The following is a 20,978-nucleotide window of genomic DNA, read 5'->3' on the forward strand; positions in this document are numbered from 1 at the left end:
CTTTCAGACACTGACACGCTGAGTGAAGTACCCATTACTCACCATCGACAGCTAACATTTTAGCAGGTTCGATTCTGGACACAATTTCAGCCAAGTCAGTGAAGGAGGCGTTTGGACATGTAACCTGTTGAAAGGGAACACTGACATTACACAAGGCTGGTGATGAAGGAACGAGTGTGTTTTTGCACACTGTGTTGACAGAGTGACAGTCAAAGAAACAGAACTTTCGGGCGAAACACAGTGACGCAGTTAGGACATGAGAGAACAGACAGAGACTAATCACTGACACCTCCCTTTGTGACTGACCTGAGCTGTGCACTCAGTGATTTACTGTAAATTCCCAACCATGCTTTCCTCATGTCAACAACAGCCTCTCAATTCTCAACAGCAGCATTTATATAGAACCTAACAGTGTAAACAACAACTGCATTTATATAGAACCTAACAGCATCAACAACTGCATTTATATAGAACCTAAACGGCATCAACAGCTGCATTTATATAGAACCAAACAGCGTAAACAAACAACTGCATTTATATAGAACCTAACGGCATCAACAGCTGCATTTATATAGAACCTAACAGCGTAAACAAACAACTGCATTTATATGGAACCTAACAGCGTAAACAACAACTTGCATTTACATTGAACCTAACAATGTAAACAAACAACTGAATTTATATGGAGCCTAACAGCGTAAACAACAACTTGCATTTACATAGAGCCTAACAACATAAACAAACAGCTGCATTTATATGGAACCTACAGCATAAACAACTTGCATTCATACAGAACCTCCAACAGCATAAACAACTGCATTTATATAGAACATAACAGCATCAACAACAACTTGCATTTATATAGAACCTAACAGTGTAAACAAACAACTGCATTTATACAGAACTCTAACAGCATAATCACAACTGCATTTATATAGAACCGCAAACAGCATAAACAAACAACAACTGCATTTATATAGAACCGCTAATATAGCGTAATGCCTCACAGTGCTTCATGGCAATGCAATGAAACAAAATATGACACTGAGTCACACAAGGAGATATTAGGCCGGGAGAGGAAAAAGCTTGCTCAAATGGGTAGAATTGAAGGGGACTTGTCCCCAGTGTCATGGTTAATATTTATTCTCTCTCGGGAACTGGATGAGCAATGCTGTTAGATCACTGGCAGTAGGAAATTCCAGGAGGTGCCAGTAGTTCTCAATGACTTGCAGCATCACCAAAGGGTCCAGCCCCCTCCTCAAGTCAGAAAGCTGTTGAGTAGGGATCCCGAAATTGCCCCAAGCACTGGAAATGGGAGAACAGAAATTCAGCAATAATGCTGTTCTCCAGATCGTGCTGGGGTGTTAACTTTGGGATAATTAACAACGGGGATTCCGATCGATCCAGCATGGAGGGGGATCACAAACACACAGTAAAGGGGGTCATCCCCAAGGATCTAGCTCCTGAGCCCCATCGAATGGGAGCATTCCAAACTGAGTGACTGGGGACTCTCCAGTAGCCGAGAGATCATTCCCAAATGAACAACAAACGTCTGAATTCGGAGCAGGAGTAGATGAATCAGCCCCTCGAGCTTCCTCCAATACTCAATAAGATCATGGTCGGTCTGACTGTAACCTCCTGCCCATTCCCAATGACCTTCCACCCTCTTGTTTGTCAAGAATCTATCTAGCTCTGCCTTAGAAATATTGCATCAATATAGAAAAATTTTCAAAGACTTTGGGATTCCCTTCCATTGCCTTTTGCGGAAGCAAGTCACAAAGACTCCCTGCCCTCAGAGAAAACCTGTCCTTAAAAGGCGCAACTCCTCATTTTTGAACAGTGACCCCTGACAAACTAGGTCCCTATACAGTGCCACGCTGGCTGTAACCAAAACCCCAGAGACTCAAACAAACCTGGCCACCCAAAAGGTTCATAATCTGCTGCCTTGTGGCCCTTGGGAGAGACTGAGTCAGCCACAGCGTGGATACAGGTAAACACACAGGTCCTGCACCCTGAGGGACACACTCACTGCTCACAACACTCTGTATACACCATGGGGACTGGCAGAAAACACACTGCTGTGTATGGTGTCAACCCTCCAGGATTTCCCCAGCATCTCCAGCAATTAGTGATTAATCTCCTAACATTGCAGTGAGAAACCTAGGAGAAATAAACAGAAGTGTTCAAATTTCCCCATCTTATCAATTAAGGAACAACCAGGATGGGGGAAATATGCTGTTTAGAAGCTTACAATCATAGAATCCATACAGTGCAGAAGGAGGCCATTCAGCCCATCGAGTCTGCACCAACCACAATCCCACCCAGGGCCCTGTTCCCATAATCCCCCATATTTACCCTGCTAATCCCCTAACAGAAGGGTCAATTTAGCATGGCCACCTAACTCGCACATCTTTGGACTGTTGGAGGAAACCCACGCAGATACAGGGAGAACGCGCAAACTCCCCAAGCCGAGAATCGAACCCGGGTCCCTGACACTGTGAGGCAGCAGTGCTAACCACTGGGGAACATGCTATCCGTCACCTGTGATAGGGAGAGTTGAACCACAGAGCCTATAAAATACCAGCTTTATTAGAAATCCCAGTCATTGAATCCCTACAGTGCAGAAGACCATTCAGCCCATCAAGCCTGCACCAACTCACTGAGAGTATCTCACCCAGGCCCTCTCTCCTATCCTATCCCAGTAACCTGACACCTTCAATCAGGCAGAAGGGCCTGGTCCTGTGCTGTAATTTTCTTTGCTCTTTACTGCACTAATCCCTCGAACCTACACATCTCAGAACACTAAGGGGCAATTTTAGCACGGCCAATCCACCTCGCCCGCACATCTTTGGACTGTGGGAGGAAACCGGAGCGCCCGGAGGAAACCCACGCAGACACGGGGAGAAAGTTCAAACTCCACACAGACAGCGACCCGAGGCTGGAATTGAACCCAGGTCCCTGACGCTATGAGGCAGCAATGCTAACCATTGTGACAGCTAGTGCCAGAATTAAACTGAAGCTCTATGCAATTCAGCCACTTAAGGGCAACGGGGCAGCACAGTAGTTAGCAATGCTGCTTCACAGTTCAAGGGTCCTGGGTTCGATTCCCGGTTTGGGTCACTGTCTGTGTGGTGTTTGCACATTCTCCTCATGTCAGTGGGGGTTTCCTCCGGGTGCTCCGGTTTCCCCCCACAGTCCAAAGGTGTGCGGGTTAGGTGATTGGCCATGCTAAGAAATTGCCCCTTAGTGTCCAGGGATGCGCAGGTTAGAGGGATTAGTGGGTATAATATGTAGGTAGAGGTTGGGTGGGATTGTGTATGGTGCAGACTTGATGGGCCGAAGGGCCTCTTTCTGCACTGTAGGGTTCTATGGTTCTAAAGCATGGACCGAGGGACCGACTGGATTCAACTGACAAATCGTGATGGGTAATTTTATTATTGATTCCTCCTTCTGGTTTGCGCAGAAGGTGCAGAAAGACTCACCATGCTGTAACAGGGAACATAAGTCTCAGATATCAGCTATTACTTTGCCACCTTACAGACGTGTTAAACTGCAGTAGCTGCCTTCCCCTCCCCATCCACTTACTGCCCCATTATTTCACCCTCTGACAAAGCAAAGGGAATGGCATCACAGAAAATTTCTATAACACTTACTGCAGAAATTGAAAAAGCGATTCAAAATAACTCGATTTTGTTTTAAGGTAATTGTGAAAAGTACTAAGGACACTTGAGGTTTTATTCACACATCGAGTGTGATGGCACTGTCAGAAAGCACGGATAGAGGAGGTTCAATTGCAGCTGGGTTTTTGCGACTCATGCACATGGTGAAAAGCTGCAGCAGGCGACGGTGCAGAGGGACCTTGGGGTCCTTGTGCATGAGTCGCATAAACCCAGCCTGCAGGTGCAGCAGGTGGTCAGGAAGGCAAATGGGATGCTGGCCTTCATAGCGAGGGGGATTGAATATAAAAGTAGGGAGGTCTTGCTGCAGCTGTATAAGGCATTGGTGAGGCCGCAGCTGGAGTACCGCGTGCAGTTTTGGTCGCCGTACTTACGCAAGGATATTTTGGCCTTGGAGGGAGTGCAGAGGAGGTTCACTAGGCTGACACTGGAGATGAGGAGGTTGGACTATGAAGAGAGACTAAATAGACTGGGTCTGTACTCGGAGTTTAGAAGGATGAGGGGGGATCTTATAGAGACGTATAAGATGATGAAGGGGATGGATAGGGTAGAGGTAGAGAGATTCTTCCTGCTCAGAAAGGACAGCAGGACTAGAGGGCACAGCCTCAAGATAAGGGGGGGGGAGCAGTTTAGATCAGAGTTGAGGAGGAACTTCTTCACTCAAAGGGTGGTGAATCTCTGGAATTCTCTGCCCGTTGAAGTGGTGGAGGCTACCTCGCTAAATATATTTAAGTCACGGATAGATAGGTTTCTGATAGACAAGGGAATTAAGGGTTATGGGGAGAGAGCAGGAAAGTGGAACTGATCCACTGTCAGATCAGCCATGATCTTATTGAATGGCGGGGCAGGCTCGAAGGGCTAGGTGGCCTACTCCTGCTCCTATTTCTTATGTTCTTCTGATCCGAAATGAGGCAGAGTCTGTGTTAAACTTGGTTTAATCCTACAGCAGGTTTGTTGATGTAGAAGCAATAGCTGCTCTGAGGGGAAGAGCTGGGTGCAGAATTGTTAATGTTTTTGCTGCTCTGGCAGCAGCAAGCTGGGAGCAGGCAGAGTGCAGTAATGATCAGGGAGGAGCACTGCTGAACGGAACTGTTCCTCGAGGCACACACTGCCCACATCACCATGCCAACCTGATCACAGCATTCCAACCTCTACCTCCTCCCAGTATTTTAGTCAAAGAACAAAGAACAACACAGCACGGGAAACAGGCCCTTTGGCCCAACGAGCCCGCGCCACCATCTCAACATTGTGAGTGCCCTCTCCACCCATAACCCTTGTCTACGCTTATGGCACTCCACATTGGAAACCAGATTGAGGGGAGACTAATTTAGGGACAATTTGTTACACCAATCAGCCTAAGAGCACATCTTTGGGGTGTGGGAGGAAACCGGAGCACCCGGAGAAAACCCACGCAAGCACGGGGAGAATGCGCAAACTCCCGCAGACACCGACCCAAATCCATGTATCTGCACAGCAAACAGTGATAGTCACTGAGCTGTCGTGTTGCCCAGCATCTGGTCCAGTTTAAGCGTACACTAATGACGTGAAGTACTAGGCTACTCTTGAAACATCCAAGAGCAGCCCTCGCACGACCCACCGTGTGTATCCGCCTTGTTGGACAACAAGGCAGACCGAAGCACCTGTGGATTAAAAGTCTTTAGAGTTGCAGTCAGGATTCCTACTGGTTTCACCGTTTTCCCTGTGTTGTCCCTTTCTTTTTCACATTTTGTAGTTTGGTTTAGTTACCAGAAAGCCACTATTCAGAGTCTTAGCCAGATGACAGCACAACGGATTGGCCCACTATGAGATTCCATTGGTGTAAAGGTAAGGCAGAAAGAAAGCAAAATCTTGATTTTGTATGGTACCCATTGGGCATTCCATAATCCTTTATAACCAGAGAAGTAGCTTAGAAGTTGTGTCACTGTTATGTGATGTTAATGTCCTACTGAAATAAATATAGTTTTTCACCGTTTAAGGGGAATGTTTCAAATTCAGTTTTTTGCCATAGGTAGTCAGCGTGTCTGGAAAACATTTGGCTCAGATACTGGGAGAGCAGGATAATTTACTCATTTTAGCCATGTAGTGCAGTGTTGATTATGAAAGAGCAAATTGGCTTTTATTTACAAAAAGAAAAGGTCCCCTGGTGTTTTTAATTGAAGGAATGGAAGGCGGGTTTAAGTAGGCAGGGTTATGAGATGATGTGGTTAATGGGAGAAGGAAGGTCTGTAGCAAAGAGAAACAGTTTTTCCAGTTCTGGCTGGGAATTCTTTGAAGACAGAGATTTTCTGCAAGCTGCTTTGAAATACATTCTCTCTCGTTCTCTGAGAGCTTCAAGACTGACTGCACGTTATAACAAGTAATGGCTGCTGACTGTATTTAAAGTGACAATGTAAGTTTTCAGGAGCAATGTTGCTTCTCTGGAACTGAAACAGTGATAAGTTAGAAATTAAAATTGTTTCATTTCATTTTTAATGAATGTCCAACTGTTAAAAGTTAAGCTGTTTCATTTATTACAATTAAACTGTGTTATGAAATAAAAAGTGTGTTTTACTATAAAAGATCTCTAATTTATCACTGCAGTTACTCCTGGGACAAAGCATCCTATCCTCACACTTATGCCAAAATAGAAAAATTGTTGGGGTCTAGTCTAGTTTCCGAATGTAATTTGGGATTCTGGCCCAGGGGTCTAATAGCTGTGATACAGAAATATAGAAAATAGGAGCAGGAGTAGACTGTAGTCAGCCGATCTTGCCTACTCTGCCATTCAATGCGATTATGGCTGATCCTCTATCTCAACCTAATGTAAGCAGGCAGCAGCAAATTTTGAGCACTGCAAGATCCCACAAACATCACTGAAATAATGAGCAGGTAATCTGCTTTTGTCATGTTGGTTAAGGGATAAATATTGGCGACGATACCAGGGATGAGTCCTCAGCTCTTCTTCGAAATGGTGTCCCGAGCACAGACAGATTTACTACCTTATCCGAATGACCACATCTCTGACAGTGCAGCACTCCCTCCGTATTGCATTGGAGAGTCAGTCTGGATTTTATGCATCTCCCAGAAGGGGGACTTGAACCTGATGCCTCTAACTTGAGAGGTGAGTGCGCTACGTCGGTGTCACAGCTAACGCAAGTGTGGTTATAAAGTACTTCAAGGTTTTCAATCTGTCACTGCAGAGACAGTCTTAGAAATATTTACAGCACAGGAGGAGGCCAATCAGGTCATTGAGTCTGTTAGCTCTCTGCAAAGCAGCCAGTTTCATTCACCCACTCTTATCCCTACAGTTCTAAAAGTAAAATACAGGCCAGTCTGCCAGGAGTGGGGCAGAGTGGAGTGGTAAACGTCATAATGCACAGGGTCTCAGACAGAATGGAGGTCCTCAGCAAACAGATCACCTGGCATATACTTGGTCTCCCAGGATCAAGGGAACAGTACCATAATTCTTCATCCTGCTCCAGCCTTCTACACTATTGTAACAAAGCTGAAAGTGAGCTTGAGGAACCAGACCTCACCTTTCTATAAGGTACCACGCCTGGGGTGGCAGTGCAGGGTGATCGACACACTCGGGGTTGGCCACCTGCTTTGTTCTTTCCATCAGTATCTTGGACTATGGAAGTTTGTTTGGCTTTTCCACTTCTCACTCTGCTTTCTGCCTACTTCACCCTCACCGTGCTGGTATCCTTTAGCTATTCACTCCATCTGCCAAGTATTTGATTTCCTACATTTTGTCTCCTTCTGGTTCAATATGTAGCACTCTCACCTTTGAGTCAGGGGTTGTAAGTTCAAACCCCATTCAAGAGACTTGAGCCCAGGATCTAGGCTGGCCCTTGAGTGCAGTGCTGATGGAACGTTACACTGCCAGATATACTGTGTCAGCAAGATGTTGAACTGAGGTCCCGTCTGCTCTCTGGGGTGGAATTAAGATCCCAAATACAGTATTTGAAGAGAATCTGGGGAGTTCTCCAGGGTTCTGGCCAATATTGATCCTTCAATCCACATCACTAAAACAAATTCTCTAGTCATTACTGCATTGCTGTTAGAGAATGTTTGCTGTGTACAAATTGTCAGATGTGGTCCCTATATTACAATAGTGACTGCTTTTCAAAAGTACCTCACCTGGATGGGAAGAACTTTATGATGTGGAGATGCCGGCATTGGACTGGGGTAAACACAGTAAGAAGTCTCACAACACCAGGTTAAAGTCCAACAGGTTTATTTATAGGAAATGCCACTAGCTTTCAGAACTGGCCATTCCTTCATCAGGTGGTGGCGTTTGCTACAAATAAACCTGGTGTTGTGAGACTTCTTATTGTGTGAAGCACTTCGCCATGGAAAATGCTGTGTTATGGCAAATTCCTTCTTTCTTTCATTGAATGGAAATACTCAACTATCTCCAGTTCTCCATCTGAGCACTTTACAGCTCATTCCATCTCTTCCTGAGAGTTGGTGTGCTTACATATGTGGCAGCATGCATATGCACGTGCGTGTGCGTGTGCGTGTGTGTGTGTGTGTCTTTCCCCATTCTCTGGTTCTCTCTAAGTGCTGTTCATTTGCTCTGTTCCAGCTCTCAGGAAGGATCTGTGGCTGAAACAACTCTCCACTGATGCTGCCTGAGCTGCTCAGGGGTCTGCAACACTCCCCCTTTCAGTTTCTAGAACAATCCGCTCTGCTGGGGCAAGTCAAGGATGAGGGGGCGTCACATTAAGAGTGTAGCCAGCGACAAAACGCGAAAGCCTCCTTCCACATGGAATCATGCGGAAATCTGGCACTCTTGCCTAAAGGTGCAGATGCTGGGAGAATTGGAGCTTTCTGGATGGAGATCATTAGATTTATATTGGATAAGTTCATCAAGGCACGTGGAACTAAGAGACCAAAATGGAGTTAAAGTACAACTATTTGAATGATGGGACAGACTTGAGGGTGAATGGCCTGCTCTGGTTTCCAATGTTCTTTGCACTGTTGTTAATTACCCAAGAGGTAGGGAGTAGAGAGCAAGATTTATACAAATGAGGCAAATTTGCATTAATTAGTATCTCTGACCCAGAGCTGGCTATGTTTTTCTTTTCTTCATCTTTCATTATTAGGAATTATGTGGAGACAAAATAAATCTTAAACATTATTCACTGTGCTGCTGGCACCTGTTGACTCATTAATGAATAGTCAGACCTGGATGGCCAGTTGATTAAAGAGGGGCTTCCAAGTTACATTGAAGGGAAGGTGGTGTTCATGTCTGTAGACAAATATACAAAGCAGCTATATATAAATAATAAAAAAGGTATAAAAAAAGGCTGGATCAAACCCTGGGCTAAAGTTCTCTCCAGTGAGAAGGGTCAAGAATGAAAATATGGATGCATGGAGTTTTCCAAAATCTTTCAGAACTGGAATTGTACCAAAAGGCTGCAGGACGGTGATCGCAAGAGTCCCGGATGTTTGGGATGCTGGAGCTGCCCCCACCAAATCCGGCTGCCCTGCTCCTTCAAGAGTGAAAGGTGCATTCAGTGGCTGCAGGCGGGATTCACTTCGCAGGGAGTCCCAGCTTGGAGAGCTGCCGGCCAGTCTGACCGACTGCATGCGCTCAAGTCCCTCAGCAACAAGAGCTGCAGTGGATAGATAAGGCCGGAGCCCAAGTTCCAGGATTGGATGGTAAGCTAAGTTCCAAGGGTCCTAAGGTGTGGAGGTAGGTGCACTGGCAGTGGTTGACTGGGGTGTCAGGGTAGAGGGTTGGGGGTGGTGGGAAAGTGGCACAGGGAGGCCCAGCAACCACTGGACCTGAAGAGTGAGGCGCCCCAAGTCAGAAGGGGCTCCTGGTGGAAGTGTCACCCAATGCCACTCACCTCCTTCCCAACCAAGGCCTAAAGACCATTCATTTCTGGGCTTCTCCCACACTAGGTAAATCCTACTGCTAGCCTGAAAAGTGAGGCTGGGAGGGACAGACTCACTTTAGTGGCAAGAGGGTCTCAATTGAGGCAAGAGCCAGGCATCCCATCCGAGGCCTTGCCCAACCCAAGGTGAAAACTGCTGCAGGATCAGGGCAGACAGGAACCCAGAGGGAAACCTAAACCTTGAATTTCACACTCGCACCGTCTGCCTGAAATCCCCCTGCAGGGAAGCATAAAGTTCAGGCCAAGCTAACAGACGGGTTAAGTAATGGCAGACTAGTTCTGTTGCTAACCATAAAGAATAACATTGCAAGATTACAAGATAAATATGGCTCTGGAGGATAAGAATAAAGAAACAGGAACACGAGTAGGCAATTTGTCACACCGAGCCTGCTTTGCCACGCCATAATATCATGGCTGAAAATCAACTCCACCCTCGTGTGCTATCGCTGCATCCCTCAATTGCCTTAATATTCAAAAACCTTTTGATCGCTGTCTCGAAAATGATGAATGACTAAGCATCCAAGAGTTCCAAAGATTCACAATCCTTTGAGTGACATTTCTCTTCATCTCAGGCCAACTACTTCGCAAGGCTGTGACTCCTACACTCTACAGCAAAGGGGAAACATCTTTCCCACATCAGCAACACTATCAAGTTCCTTTCTGAATTTTATATTTTTTATTGAGATCACCTCTCATTCATCTATAAGTTAGGGAATATAGGTCTAGCTTATGGCTCTGTGCGACTAGGTGATCTGTCAAAAACATCCTTAAAAATCACCAGTAACCTGTCCTGGTCCCTCCACATGTCGATCATATATTTAAGAAAGCCCACCAACGCCTTTACTTTCTCAGGAGGCTAAGGATATTTGGCATGTCCGCTGCTGTGACTGTCATCAGCTTTTATAGATGCACCATAGAAAACATTCTTTCTGGTTGCATCACAGCTTGGTATGGTTCCTGCTCTGTCCAAGACCGCAAGAAACGACAAAGGGTCATGAACGAAGCCCAGTCCATCACACAGCCTCCCATCCATTGACTCTGTCTATGCTTCCCGCTGCCTCAGCAAAGCAGCCAGCATAATTAAGGACCCCACACACCCCAAACATTCTCTCTTCCACCTTCTTCTGTCGGGAGAAAGATACAGAAGTCTGAGATCACATACCAACCAACTCAAGAACAGCTTCCTCCCTGCTGCCATCAGGCTTTTGAGTGGACCTACCTCGCAAGTTGATCTTTCTGGCTATGGCTATAACACTATATTCTGCACTCTCTCATTTCCTTCTCTATGTGTGGTATGCTTTGTCTGTATAGCACGTGAGAAACAATACTTTTCACTGTATCCCAATCATGTGACAATAATAAATCAAATCAAACAGTCCTTTGATACACTATGATTTCCCTGATATCTTTATTATAGATTAGTTCCCTTTTTTTAGGTCATTCTCAAGGGTTAGTTCCACCTCCTCATTCCATTGAGAGTGTTTCTCTTTACAATGAGATCTCAGTATACTTTGTGTAACGTGTAACACATTTGAGCTTCTGGACTTTACGCTGCCTTCATTGTCTTTCATTTTGATTTTTGAATGTGGCAAAGTATCACAGCAGATCTAGTTTTAAGTTTAAACTTCAAATTAATTTATTTTACAATAAGATGACCAAGTACCTTATAACATAGCTCGATATTTGCAGTATATCCCCTTCTAAGTTGAAATTGGGAAAATAATTTTTTAAAAACCACAATTTGAAGATTAAAACTAATCCTCTATAAATAAGTTGTGATTCTATGTACATGTTTCTCTTTCCTTTAAGGAATTTCAAACTGACCAGTACCTGAAATAGAGTGAAATCGCAAAGATGTTCTATTGAATAGATTTTCCAGCTGTCCACAACACAATAGTCATTCAGCTTCACCCCGGAAAATAGAATGATTAGAACATTCTACATTTGGATTATCTGAGCTCCGAAATTCAAACAGGAAGCATCAATCAAATCACAGAATCCTACAGTGCAGAAGAGGCCCTTCGAGTCCACACCAACGTATGAAAGGCCCTGACCTGCCCACCTAATCCCACTTGCCAGCGCTTGACCCATAGTCTTGAATGCTGTGGAATTCCAAGTACTCATCCAGATTCTTTTTAAAGGATGTGAGGCATCCCTCCTCCCCCCGCCCTCCCAGGCAGTGCGATCCAGGCCATCACCATCCTCTGAGTAAAAAAAGTTCTTCCTCAAATCCCCCTTAAACCTACCACCCCTCATTTTTAACTTGTGTCCCCTCACAACTGACCCTTCAACTAAGGGGAACAGCTGCTCCCTATCCACCTTGTCCATGCCCTTCATAATCTTGTACACCTCAATCAGGTCGCCCCTCAGTCTACTTTGCTCCAGAGACAACAACCCAAGTCTATCCAACCTCTCTTCATAACTTAAATGTTCCACCCCAGGCAGTATCCTGGTGAATCTCCTCTGCGTCCCCTCCAGTGTGTTCACGTCCTTCCTGTAATGAGGCAACCAGAACTGCATACAGTGCTCCAATTGTGATCTTACCAAAGTTCTATACAGCTCCATCATGACCTCTCTGCTTTTGTAAACTATACCCCGGTTGATAAAGGTGAGTGTGCCATATGTCTTTCTCATCACCCTACTAACCTGTCTTTCTGCCTTCAGAGATCTATGGACAAACCTGCCAAGGTCCCTTTGTTCCTCGGAGTTTCCCGGTGTCAGACATCTCATAGTATACTTCCCTGTCAAATTACTCCTTCCAAAGTGTATCACCTCACACTTTTTTAGGGTTAAATTCCATCTGCCACTTTTCTGCCTATTTGACCATCTCGTCAATATCTTCCTGTAACCCAAGACACTCAACTTCACTGTTAACCACCCGGCCAATCTTTGTGTCATTAGCAAACTTACTGCCCCTACTCCCCACGAGGCCATCTATGTCATTTACATAAATGCAAACTGAACACTTCTGTTTAAGTTTAAATTTAAACTCTCTCTATAAAGCTGTAACTAAGAACTGCCACGGCAGTAGAGTTTCAAGCACCCCGCACTATAGGAAGGATATCAGAGTCATGGAAAAGCTGGAAGAACCAGACACAGAACATTGACTGTGCATCCCATATACAAGACCCTAAACAAAGCTCTCTTGGCTTTAACCATTGTCCATTGGGAAACTAAAGCAATGAGACAAGGGCTACAAGCTTCAAAGCAGCAGCAGCAGCAATGACAAAATAAATCGAGCAATGATGGGTATGTGTGATACCACGTTCGGAATGAGCGCAATTAAAATGTGAAAAAATGTAGAGTGTTTAAAAAAAAACAATATTTATTGATGTCACATTCCACACAAATACACAACCATGATCCACAGAGAGGATTTAGAGTTTCTCCTAAACACATTAGAGGCAAGTGGATAGTGCTGGGTAAAGGAGAACAACGGTTTAACACACAGCAGACTCCGTGTTAATGGTAGAGATCGCATGGCATAGTAATAGCGCAGAATATGTTACATTTTTACACAGGGCAGCACTGGCCTGCAAAGTACGCAATCTTATGGAAAGAAAGATTGTCTTGAAAAGGAAACATTCTAAAATTATTATGGTTGGTTCTGCTGTGATGGCTGGCATTAACAAGCATTGATCTGCCTCAGTGCTCCGAAGAGTTCAGCATGTTGCAGACACCATTCTAGACACCATTGCTACTGAAAGACAAACTCACATCAGAGGGCCATGTCTTGGCGACGCTGTCTATTGACTTGTCTTTCAGGATATTATCGATGACTCCACTCCTGCTCCACAGCTCAAATAGTGTCTTCCCATGCTGGTAGCCCACTTCCTGTGTAGGAACCATAGGTAAAAGGTCATTCAAGCCAAGCTACGAACCAATGCAAACATTGTCCAAAGATGTGCAGGTTAGGTGAATTGGCCTAGTGTTGTGGGATTAGCAGGGTAAATACACAGGGTTACGGGCATGGGGCCTGGGTGGGATTGTGGTCAGTGCAGACTTGATGGACCAAATGGCCTCCTCCTGCACAGTTAGGATTGCACTGATGCACGTTTATTGAAAGACCTGCACTTTTATAGTACCTTGCATAACATCAGGATTTCTCAAAAGATTCACAACGAACATTGTTCTTTTGAAACGTAGTCACTGTTACATCATTTTGAAATGTGCCAGCTAATTTTTGGACAACAAGCTCCCACAAACAACACTGTAACAACGACCAGAAAATCTGTGCTTAAGGGATAACGTTGGCCAAGACACCTGGAAGAACTCTTCAAACTCTACTGTAATGGGATTATCTATGTCTTTTCAGAGAGCCACTGGAAGCTCTGAACTTGCCTCTTCAGAAGCTGGAGTGCCCGAAATAGACCTTTGCTGAGCATGTCTGTTTCACCCCAAATGTGGACGAGCGAATGTACGCAAATGCATTTAAATCGCTGTTGCGCCCGTTTCGGGCACGATTCAGATCGTGGCCATTTTTGGGCCTTGGTAAAGTAAGCATCTTTGCGGACATGGATTGCACTAATCGCTACATGCCCGACTTTACCAAGTTTTTGCGCCTGAAGACACGCACGATGTAATGATAAAATCGGGCCCTCTGTGTTCTTATTCCAAACTCTCCAATCCTTTCAAACCCACTGAGAATCTTAAACATTCCAATTCAATAATCTTTCCTTACTCTAAACTCCAGAAAGCATTTACTCAGTCTCTCCTCATGGGAGGACCCTTTTTCTCAAGCACCATTCTAATGAATCTACTTTGTATTGCCTTGAGGCAAGAGTAACCCAAAACTATATACCGTATCCCACTCGTGGTTTCACCAAAGCCCTGTACAATTGCAGCAAGACTTCCTTACTCTTTTATTCCAAATCCGTTAAAGGCAGACATTCCATTTCATAGAATCCTACAGTGCAGGAGGCTGCCATTTGGCCCACTGAGCCTGCACCAACCATAATCCCACCCAGGCCCTATCCCCATGCATTTACCCCAGCTAGTCGCCCTGATACTAAGGGGCAATGTAGCATGGCCAACCCGCCTAACCCCACATCTTAGGACTGTGCCTGTTTGCTGAATTGGTTTCTGTACCTGCGTGTTACGTATGCAAGGATACCCAAATTCCTCTGAACGCCAACATTTAATAGTTTCACACCATTGAAAAATATTGGCTCACAGCTTCCTCAGTGAGGCAATCTCTGCCAGATTGACACACAGTGAATTTACCCGCGTTGTCATTGCACAGCTCCATCCACACAAGGCTGGGGGGAGGGGAGACAGGAGCTGTGCAGCGTTTTCCTGACAGTATCAGGGCAGAGTAACCGGGCTATGGATTCTGCTGGAATATTGTTCTGCTAATGCCAATATTCCACAGCATCTCCTAGTGCTTTGAGTAAATAGAAATATTCTTAACCCATCATGTTTATACAGTAGTAGTGTCACACAACAGAAGGGTGGATGCCCTTAGTCTAACCACGGGACTTCAGTTCTGGGTGAGGGTACTGTCGTGGACTGCAGGTAGAATGGTGAGGATGAGGCCAAGTAGGTTTCTGCCTTTTTCATCGATACCCAACAGTGTAGGGGGAGGCCATTCAGCCCATCGACAACAATCACACCCAGGCCTCATCCCCATTATCCTTCACATCTACCCTGTTAATCCCCCAATGCTAGGGTCAATTTAGTATGACCAATCCACCCAACCTGCACATCTTTGGAGTGTGGGAAGGATGATGTGGAGATGCCGGCGTTGGACTGGGGTAAAGCACAGTAAGAAGTCTGACAACACCGGGTTTAAGTCCAACCGATTTACTTGATAGTAAACTCACAAGCTTTCAGGGTTTCCCTCACCTGCCGAAGAGGTAAACCTCGAAAGCTTGTGAGTTTACTATCAAATAAGTTGGTTGGACTTAAACCTGGTGTTGTCAGGCTTCTTACTGTGTGGGAGGGAACCACAGCACCCAGAGGAAGCCCACGCAGACATGGGGAGTACGTGCAGGCTCTGCACAGTGACCCGAGGCCGGAATTGAACCCTTTGCTACATCTCAGCGGCTGCAGGTATTCTGACGGGTAATTAACCAGCAGCTGCAGTTTCTCAAAGAGCGACGCTAACCCTCAGAGCTTCACCGCAGATTCCAACAAAAATCGGTCGATAACGGGAACTCCACTTACCATAATCTCGTTAAACTTGCCAAACTCCAGCGTGCCATAGCGATCGATGGGCGGCCGAATGTACTCGCAATAATCGCTGTTCTTCACCACCTCCAGCTGCCGCACACAACAAACGTAAGCAAGGCGGGTCTGAATCTCCGCCATGCCCAAAACCTGCAGCAATAACAGAATTTCATACATCACTCTGCTTGAGTGAGAGAGGTCGAGTGATACTGGTGCAGGTACTGCACACTGTGGCCGTAAGATAATAGTTATTGTTTAAAGTTATGAAGTGGCACATATAGAATCACAGAAACCCTACAGTGCAGAAGGAGGCCATTCAGCCCCATCAAGCCTGCACTGACAACAATTGGGCGGCACGGTAACACAGTGATTAGCACTGCTGCTTCATAGCTACAAGGTCCTGGGTTCAATTCCCAGCTCGGGTCACTGTCTGTGTAGAGTTTGCACATTCTCCTTGTGTCTGCGTGGGTTTCCTCCGGGTGCTCCGGTTTCCTCCTACAGTCCAAAGATGTGTGGGTTAGGGTGATTGGCCATGCTAAGAAATTGCCCCTTAGTGTCCAGGGATGTGTAGGTTAGAGGGATGAGTGGGTATAATATGTAGGGATAGGGGGGTAGGGCCTGGGTGGGATTGTGGTCGGTGCAGACTCGATGGGCCAAAGGGCCTCTTTCTGCACTGTAAGGTTCTATGTTCTAATCCCTTCCAAACCCTATTCCCGTATCCCCACTTATTTATCTTGCTAATCCTCCTGTCACTAGGGTTAATTTAGTATGGCCAGTCAAGCTCACCTGCACATCTTTGGACTGTGGGAGGAAACCAGAGCACTCGGAGGAAACCCACGCAGAGCTGGGGAGAACATGCAAACTCCACTCAGACAGTGACCCGAGGCCAGGAATTGAACCCGGGTTCCTGGTGCTGTGAGGCAGCAGTGCTAACCACCAGAAACGTGAACAGAAAACGCGAGTAATGCTCAGCTGGTCATAGCTCCTCTCTTATTGCAGACAGTCTCCAGCACTTTCTGTTTTTACCTCCGATTGCCAGCGTCTGACATAATTTGTATTTGTTGTAAGGATAAGTTAACTCATTCCTGTCCCCTCAATGGGTGGAAGAAGTGGCTATAAATACAAGATTAAACACAGGGGCTCCGGGATGTACTTTGTATATGTAGGTTGCTGCTGCTGAGAATTGGAAGACTCGTAAATTGATTTCTTGGGTTAGTGGCTGAAACACAAACCATCGGTTCTCAACCGTGCGCGCATCAGGACATCATTCTACACCATAAAACATTTTGAGGCACGTCTCCTATTTCCTCTGAACTGCTCCCTAGCAATAGACTTTTTGGGGCAATTTTTCAGCCCAGGTTTGCCACTGCAGGGGTGCGTGGCCACAGAGACCACCGGCAGCACGTGGCCGCAGAGACCACTGGCATAAACTCCGCCAACTTCCACTATCTGATTAGATGGATGGATGAAAGAAAGGAAAAGGGGTTGAAGAATAATGGAAATGGAGTGGGGATAAGTTTATTTACTAATGCCATTTTAGGCTTACATTAACACCAATGAAGTTACTGTGAAAATCCCCTAGTCGCTACACTCCGATACCTGTTCGGGTACACTGAGGGAGAATTTAGCACGACTAACGCACCCAACCAGCACGGTTTTCAGACTGTGGGAGGAAACTGGAGCACCCGGAGGAATCCCACGCAGATACAGGGAGAACGTGCAGACTCCACACCGACAGTGACTCAAGCTGGGAATTGAACCCGGGTCCCTGGCCTACTTGGATCATTTGGGACAAATGGCTTGTTGTAACCTCCAAGTATGAGTTTTAAATTTGCCGCATGTTCCAGCTAAACCATCCAGGTCATAGCTGAGATCAGTCATTGGCTTTAAGGGGCTGGATTCAGCCATCACAAATTCAAGTGAATATCTTTGTCATCTGTTGAGTTACAGAAGCCACTGCCCTTTACCTAGAGCCTGTGCTGCTCATCACCTCATTCTTCAATAGCGTGGAAAGTTCCTCTCAGGGTTGAGTTAACAGTGAAAGGTTGCTGATCATTTCACTGCATTACGTTCATCAAACGCAGCAGGTACAGAAAGGCAGAGTTCTGTCGAATTTGCTGCTGAAGCCATGCTGATGTTAACTCTAGACTGAACTGCTCCAACATCTTCCAGGTCAGCCTCCCATATTCTACACTCCAGAAACCCGGCGTCATCCAAATCTCTGCAAGTGTCCTTAAAAGCACCAAGTCCGGTTCACCCATCACCTGTTAACCATCACTAGATGCTGCTTATGCAATTCCTTGATTTTAAAATGCTCATCCTGGTTTTCAAATCCCTCCACGGCCTCACTTCTTTCTCCATCATGCCCTCCAGCTCCATAATCCTAATACATATCCACACTCTTCCACATCTGGCTTCTTGAGCATCCCAGATTTTAACTGCTGTGGCTGTGTCGACGCCCTAAAGCTCTGGAATACACTCTCCAAACCTCTTTGCCTCTGCTCTTCTCTTTCTTAGAATCTCACAATCCCTACAGTGTTGTAAGGAGGTTATTCGGTCCATTAAGCCTGCACCAAAAACAAGCTCACCCAGGCCCTACAGATTCCCCTAACCTCCTGTTTACCGTACTAAACCACCCAACACGCACACCTTTTGATTGAGGGGGGAAACTGGAGGACCTGGGAGAAACCCACACAGACATGGGGAGAACATGCAAACTCCACATAGACAGTGACCCGTGGCTGGAATTGAACCCGGGTCCCTGGCGCTGTGAGACACAGTAAGAAGTCTGACAATACCAGGTTTAAGTGATAGTAAACCCACAAGCTTTCGAGGTTTCCCTCTTCGTCAGGTGAATGGAGAGTTCTGGCCTCAGACAGAGCATATAACAGCACGGACAGTTTACAGATTACTGATTAGAATGCAAATCTTTACACCTAACCTGCTGTTCAAGTCTTAAAGTGGCCGACAATGTGAGTGGAAGGAGCACTGATCACAGGTTAAAGAGATGTGTATTGTCTCCAGACAGTACAGTGAGTGAGGTTTTGCAAACCCAGGCAAGTCACGGGGGAGGGGGGGTTACAGACAGTGCGACATGAACCCAAGATCCCGGTTGAGGTCGTCCTCATGTGTGTGGAACTTGGCTATCAGTCTCTGCTCAGCGACTCTGCGCTGTCGTGTGTCGTGAAGGCCGCCTTGGAGAATGCTTACCCGAAGGTCAGAGGCTGAATGCCCGTGACCACTGAAGTGTTTGCCAACAGGAAGGGAACAGCAGTGCTGAACACTGTGCCACACGCTTCCTTTAAGATGCTGCTTAAAACTTCCACCTTTGATCAAGCTTTTGGCTACCTGCCCTACTCTTATGGAGTTTAGTGTCAAACTTTGCTTGATAATGCTGCTGTGTTGCCAGGATGTTTTAATCCAGTGCATTGAAGGTATTTATAAATATTAGTTGTTGCTGTTAGATGTCATCGCTCACTTGATCCCGTTTGCCACACTAATTACAAACCACCTCCCCATACACCTCCCCACTTCACGCACAAGGCTGGCAATGGTCCGAAACATTTCATTCTGCTATTTACCTTCACTTTTGCTGCCCAAGGATTAAACCGTTTCCATAGCAACCACCAGCCAGATAGCGAGTCCCCATAATTTGTCAGATCCGTTTCATCCTGGCTGCCAACATCAATTGCTATCACGACCTTTGCACCCATAGACCGGGCAACATCAGCTGAGAAGGGAAGAGAGAGAGATAAGTGAGCTTCGATGAAGTCAAAGCTTCCCAACCCAGGGAACCTGGCTGCCAGACTGAGTGAACAGTGCCCAATCATGTAGGAAGTGACCACACCGTCCAACCTCTCTAACTGGAGAGAACAGCCACCTCTTTGTGGAAAGCAATGCTTCTCAGGAGACTAAGGAAACCCAGCATGTCCGCCACGATTCTCACCAACACACACAGATGCACCATACATCCTTTCTGATTGTACCAAAGCTTGGTATGGCTCCGGATCTGTCCAAGACCGCAAAAAGCTACGAAGGGTTGTGAATGAAGCCCAGTCCATCACTCAAACCAGCCTCCCATCCACTGACTCTGTCTACACTTCCCACTGCTGCGGAAAAGCAGCCAGCATAATTAAGGACCGCACGCACCCCGGACATTCTCTCTTCCGCCTTCTTCCGTTGGGAAGATACAAAAGTCTGAGGTCACGTATCAGCCAACTCAAGAACAGCTTCTTCCCTGCTTCTGTCAGGCTTTTGAATGGACCTACCTCGCACTAAGCTGACCTTTCTCTACACCCTGGCTATGACTGTAACACTACATTCTGCACCTTATCTTTTTGCCCTGTGTGCTTCATGAACGGTATGGTTTGCCTGTTTAGCACACAAGAAAGAATAATTTTCACTGTACACTAATACACATGACAATAATAAGTCAAATCAAAAACATAAATGACTAAGGATAACAACCAATTATAGTTTGTAGTCTGGCCCACATTCCGCAGCTAAAAGACGTTAAGGTCACATCAACACTTTACCACCACGCAGAGATCACATTAACAGAGCTGCGGTGAAGTCCACTTCCAGTCCTGCTGTTTGATTCCCTTGGTGGGTATTTGGAGAGACTAGAAAAGCTGGGACGGAGATGGTTAAGTGAATAACTGGGTCGCACGAGGAGCTGGACAGCCTCTTTCTGTGCTGTAAGATTTTATATTCCAGTACGAGTTCCCTTGATTTGGGAGCTGGGGGCACATGCTATAAACTGCTGACGTTTTGACAGGCCAATGAATCTGCTGAGCTGGCAGCCTGATTACTACCAATGAATAAAACAAATCGATTACATTTTTCTCCTTTTTCTGCTAGAGGAAGGGAGGGAGGGGAAGGAAAATAGTTCTGCTCTGGGTGATCACTCGGTGTTTTTTGATGGACAGCCTAACTATCAGGCGAGGACAGGAGTAAACTGCGCTGTGCCCAATCCCACTATCAAGTTAAATAATTGCTGTCACACACTCTGAGGCTACTTGTATGAAGAATGGCTGTTACCCAGATAGGTACAGCACTCAGTGGGCAAGGCACAGCATGCAACCACCAGGGGACAGAGAATGTGTTAATTGTACAGTAATTGGGTATTTGATCGTATTCAAAGCGATGGATGTTATCCGGGGAATCACGTGTGTGCCTATAAATAGGAGCAAAATGAAAGTGCGGTTGCTGGATGAGATGGTACATGTTTGTAATGTGCCCCTCTGGA

The 20,978-nt window shown here is 45.9% G+C and overlaps 1 protein-coding gene across 2 annotated transcripts in view; it reads right to left on the reverse strand.

Annotated features, from left to right (window-relative positions):
• Nucleotides 1-20,978, reverse strand: part of pnpla7b (patatin-like phospholipase domain containing 7b) — a 309,370-nt gene that overhangs the window by 13,786 nt on the left and 274,606 nt on the right. For both annotated transcript variants that reach the window (XM_080212442.1, XM_080212443.1), the window contains 4 exons: nucleotides 19,312-19,460; nucleotides 15,728-15,880; nucleotides 13,280-13,396; nucleotides 43-124 (listed from right to left, as the gene is read on the reverse strand). In XM_080212442.1, the coding sequence (XP_080068568.1) occupies nucleotides 43-124; nucleotides 13,280-13,396; nucleotides 15,728-15,880; nucleotides 19,312-19,460 (501 nt within the window). The remainder of the gene's footprint in view (nucleotides 1-42; nucleotides 125-13,279; nucleotides 13,397-15,727; nucleotides 15,881-19,311; nucleotides 19,461-20,978) is intronic.

Source organism: Carcharhinus amblyrhynchos, chromosome 25, assembly GCF_965287045.1.
Source record: "Carcharhinus amblyrhynchos chromosome 25, sCarAmb.v2.hapA, whole genome shotgun sequence".
NCBI lineage: Eukaryota > Metazoa > Chordata > Chondrichthyes > Carcharhiniformes > Carcharhinidae > Carcharhinus > Carcharhinus amblyrhynchos.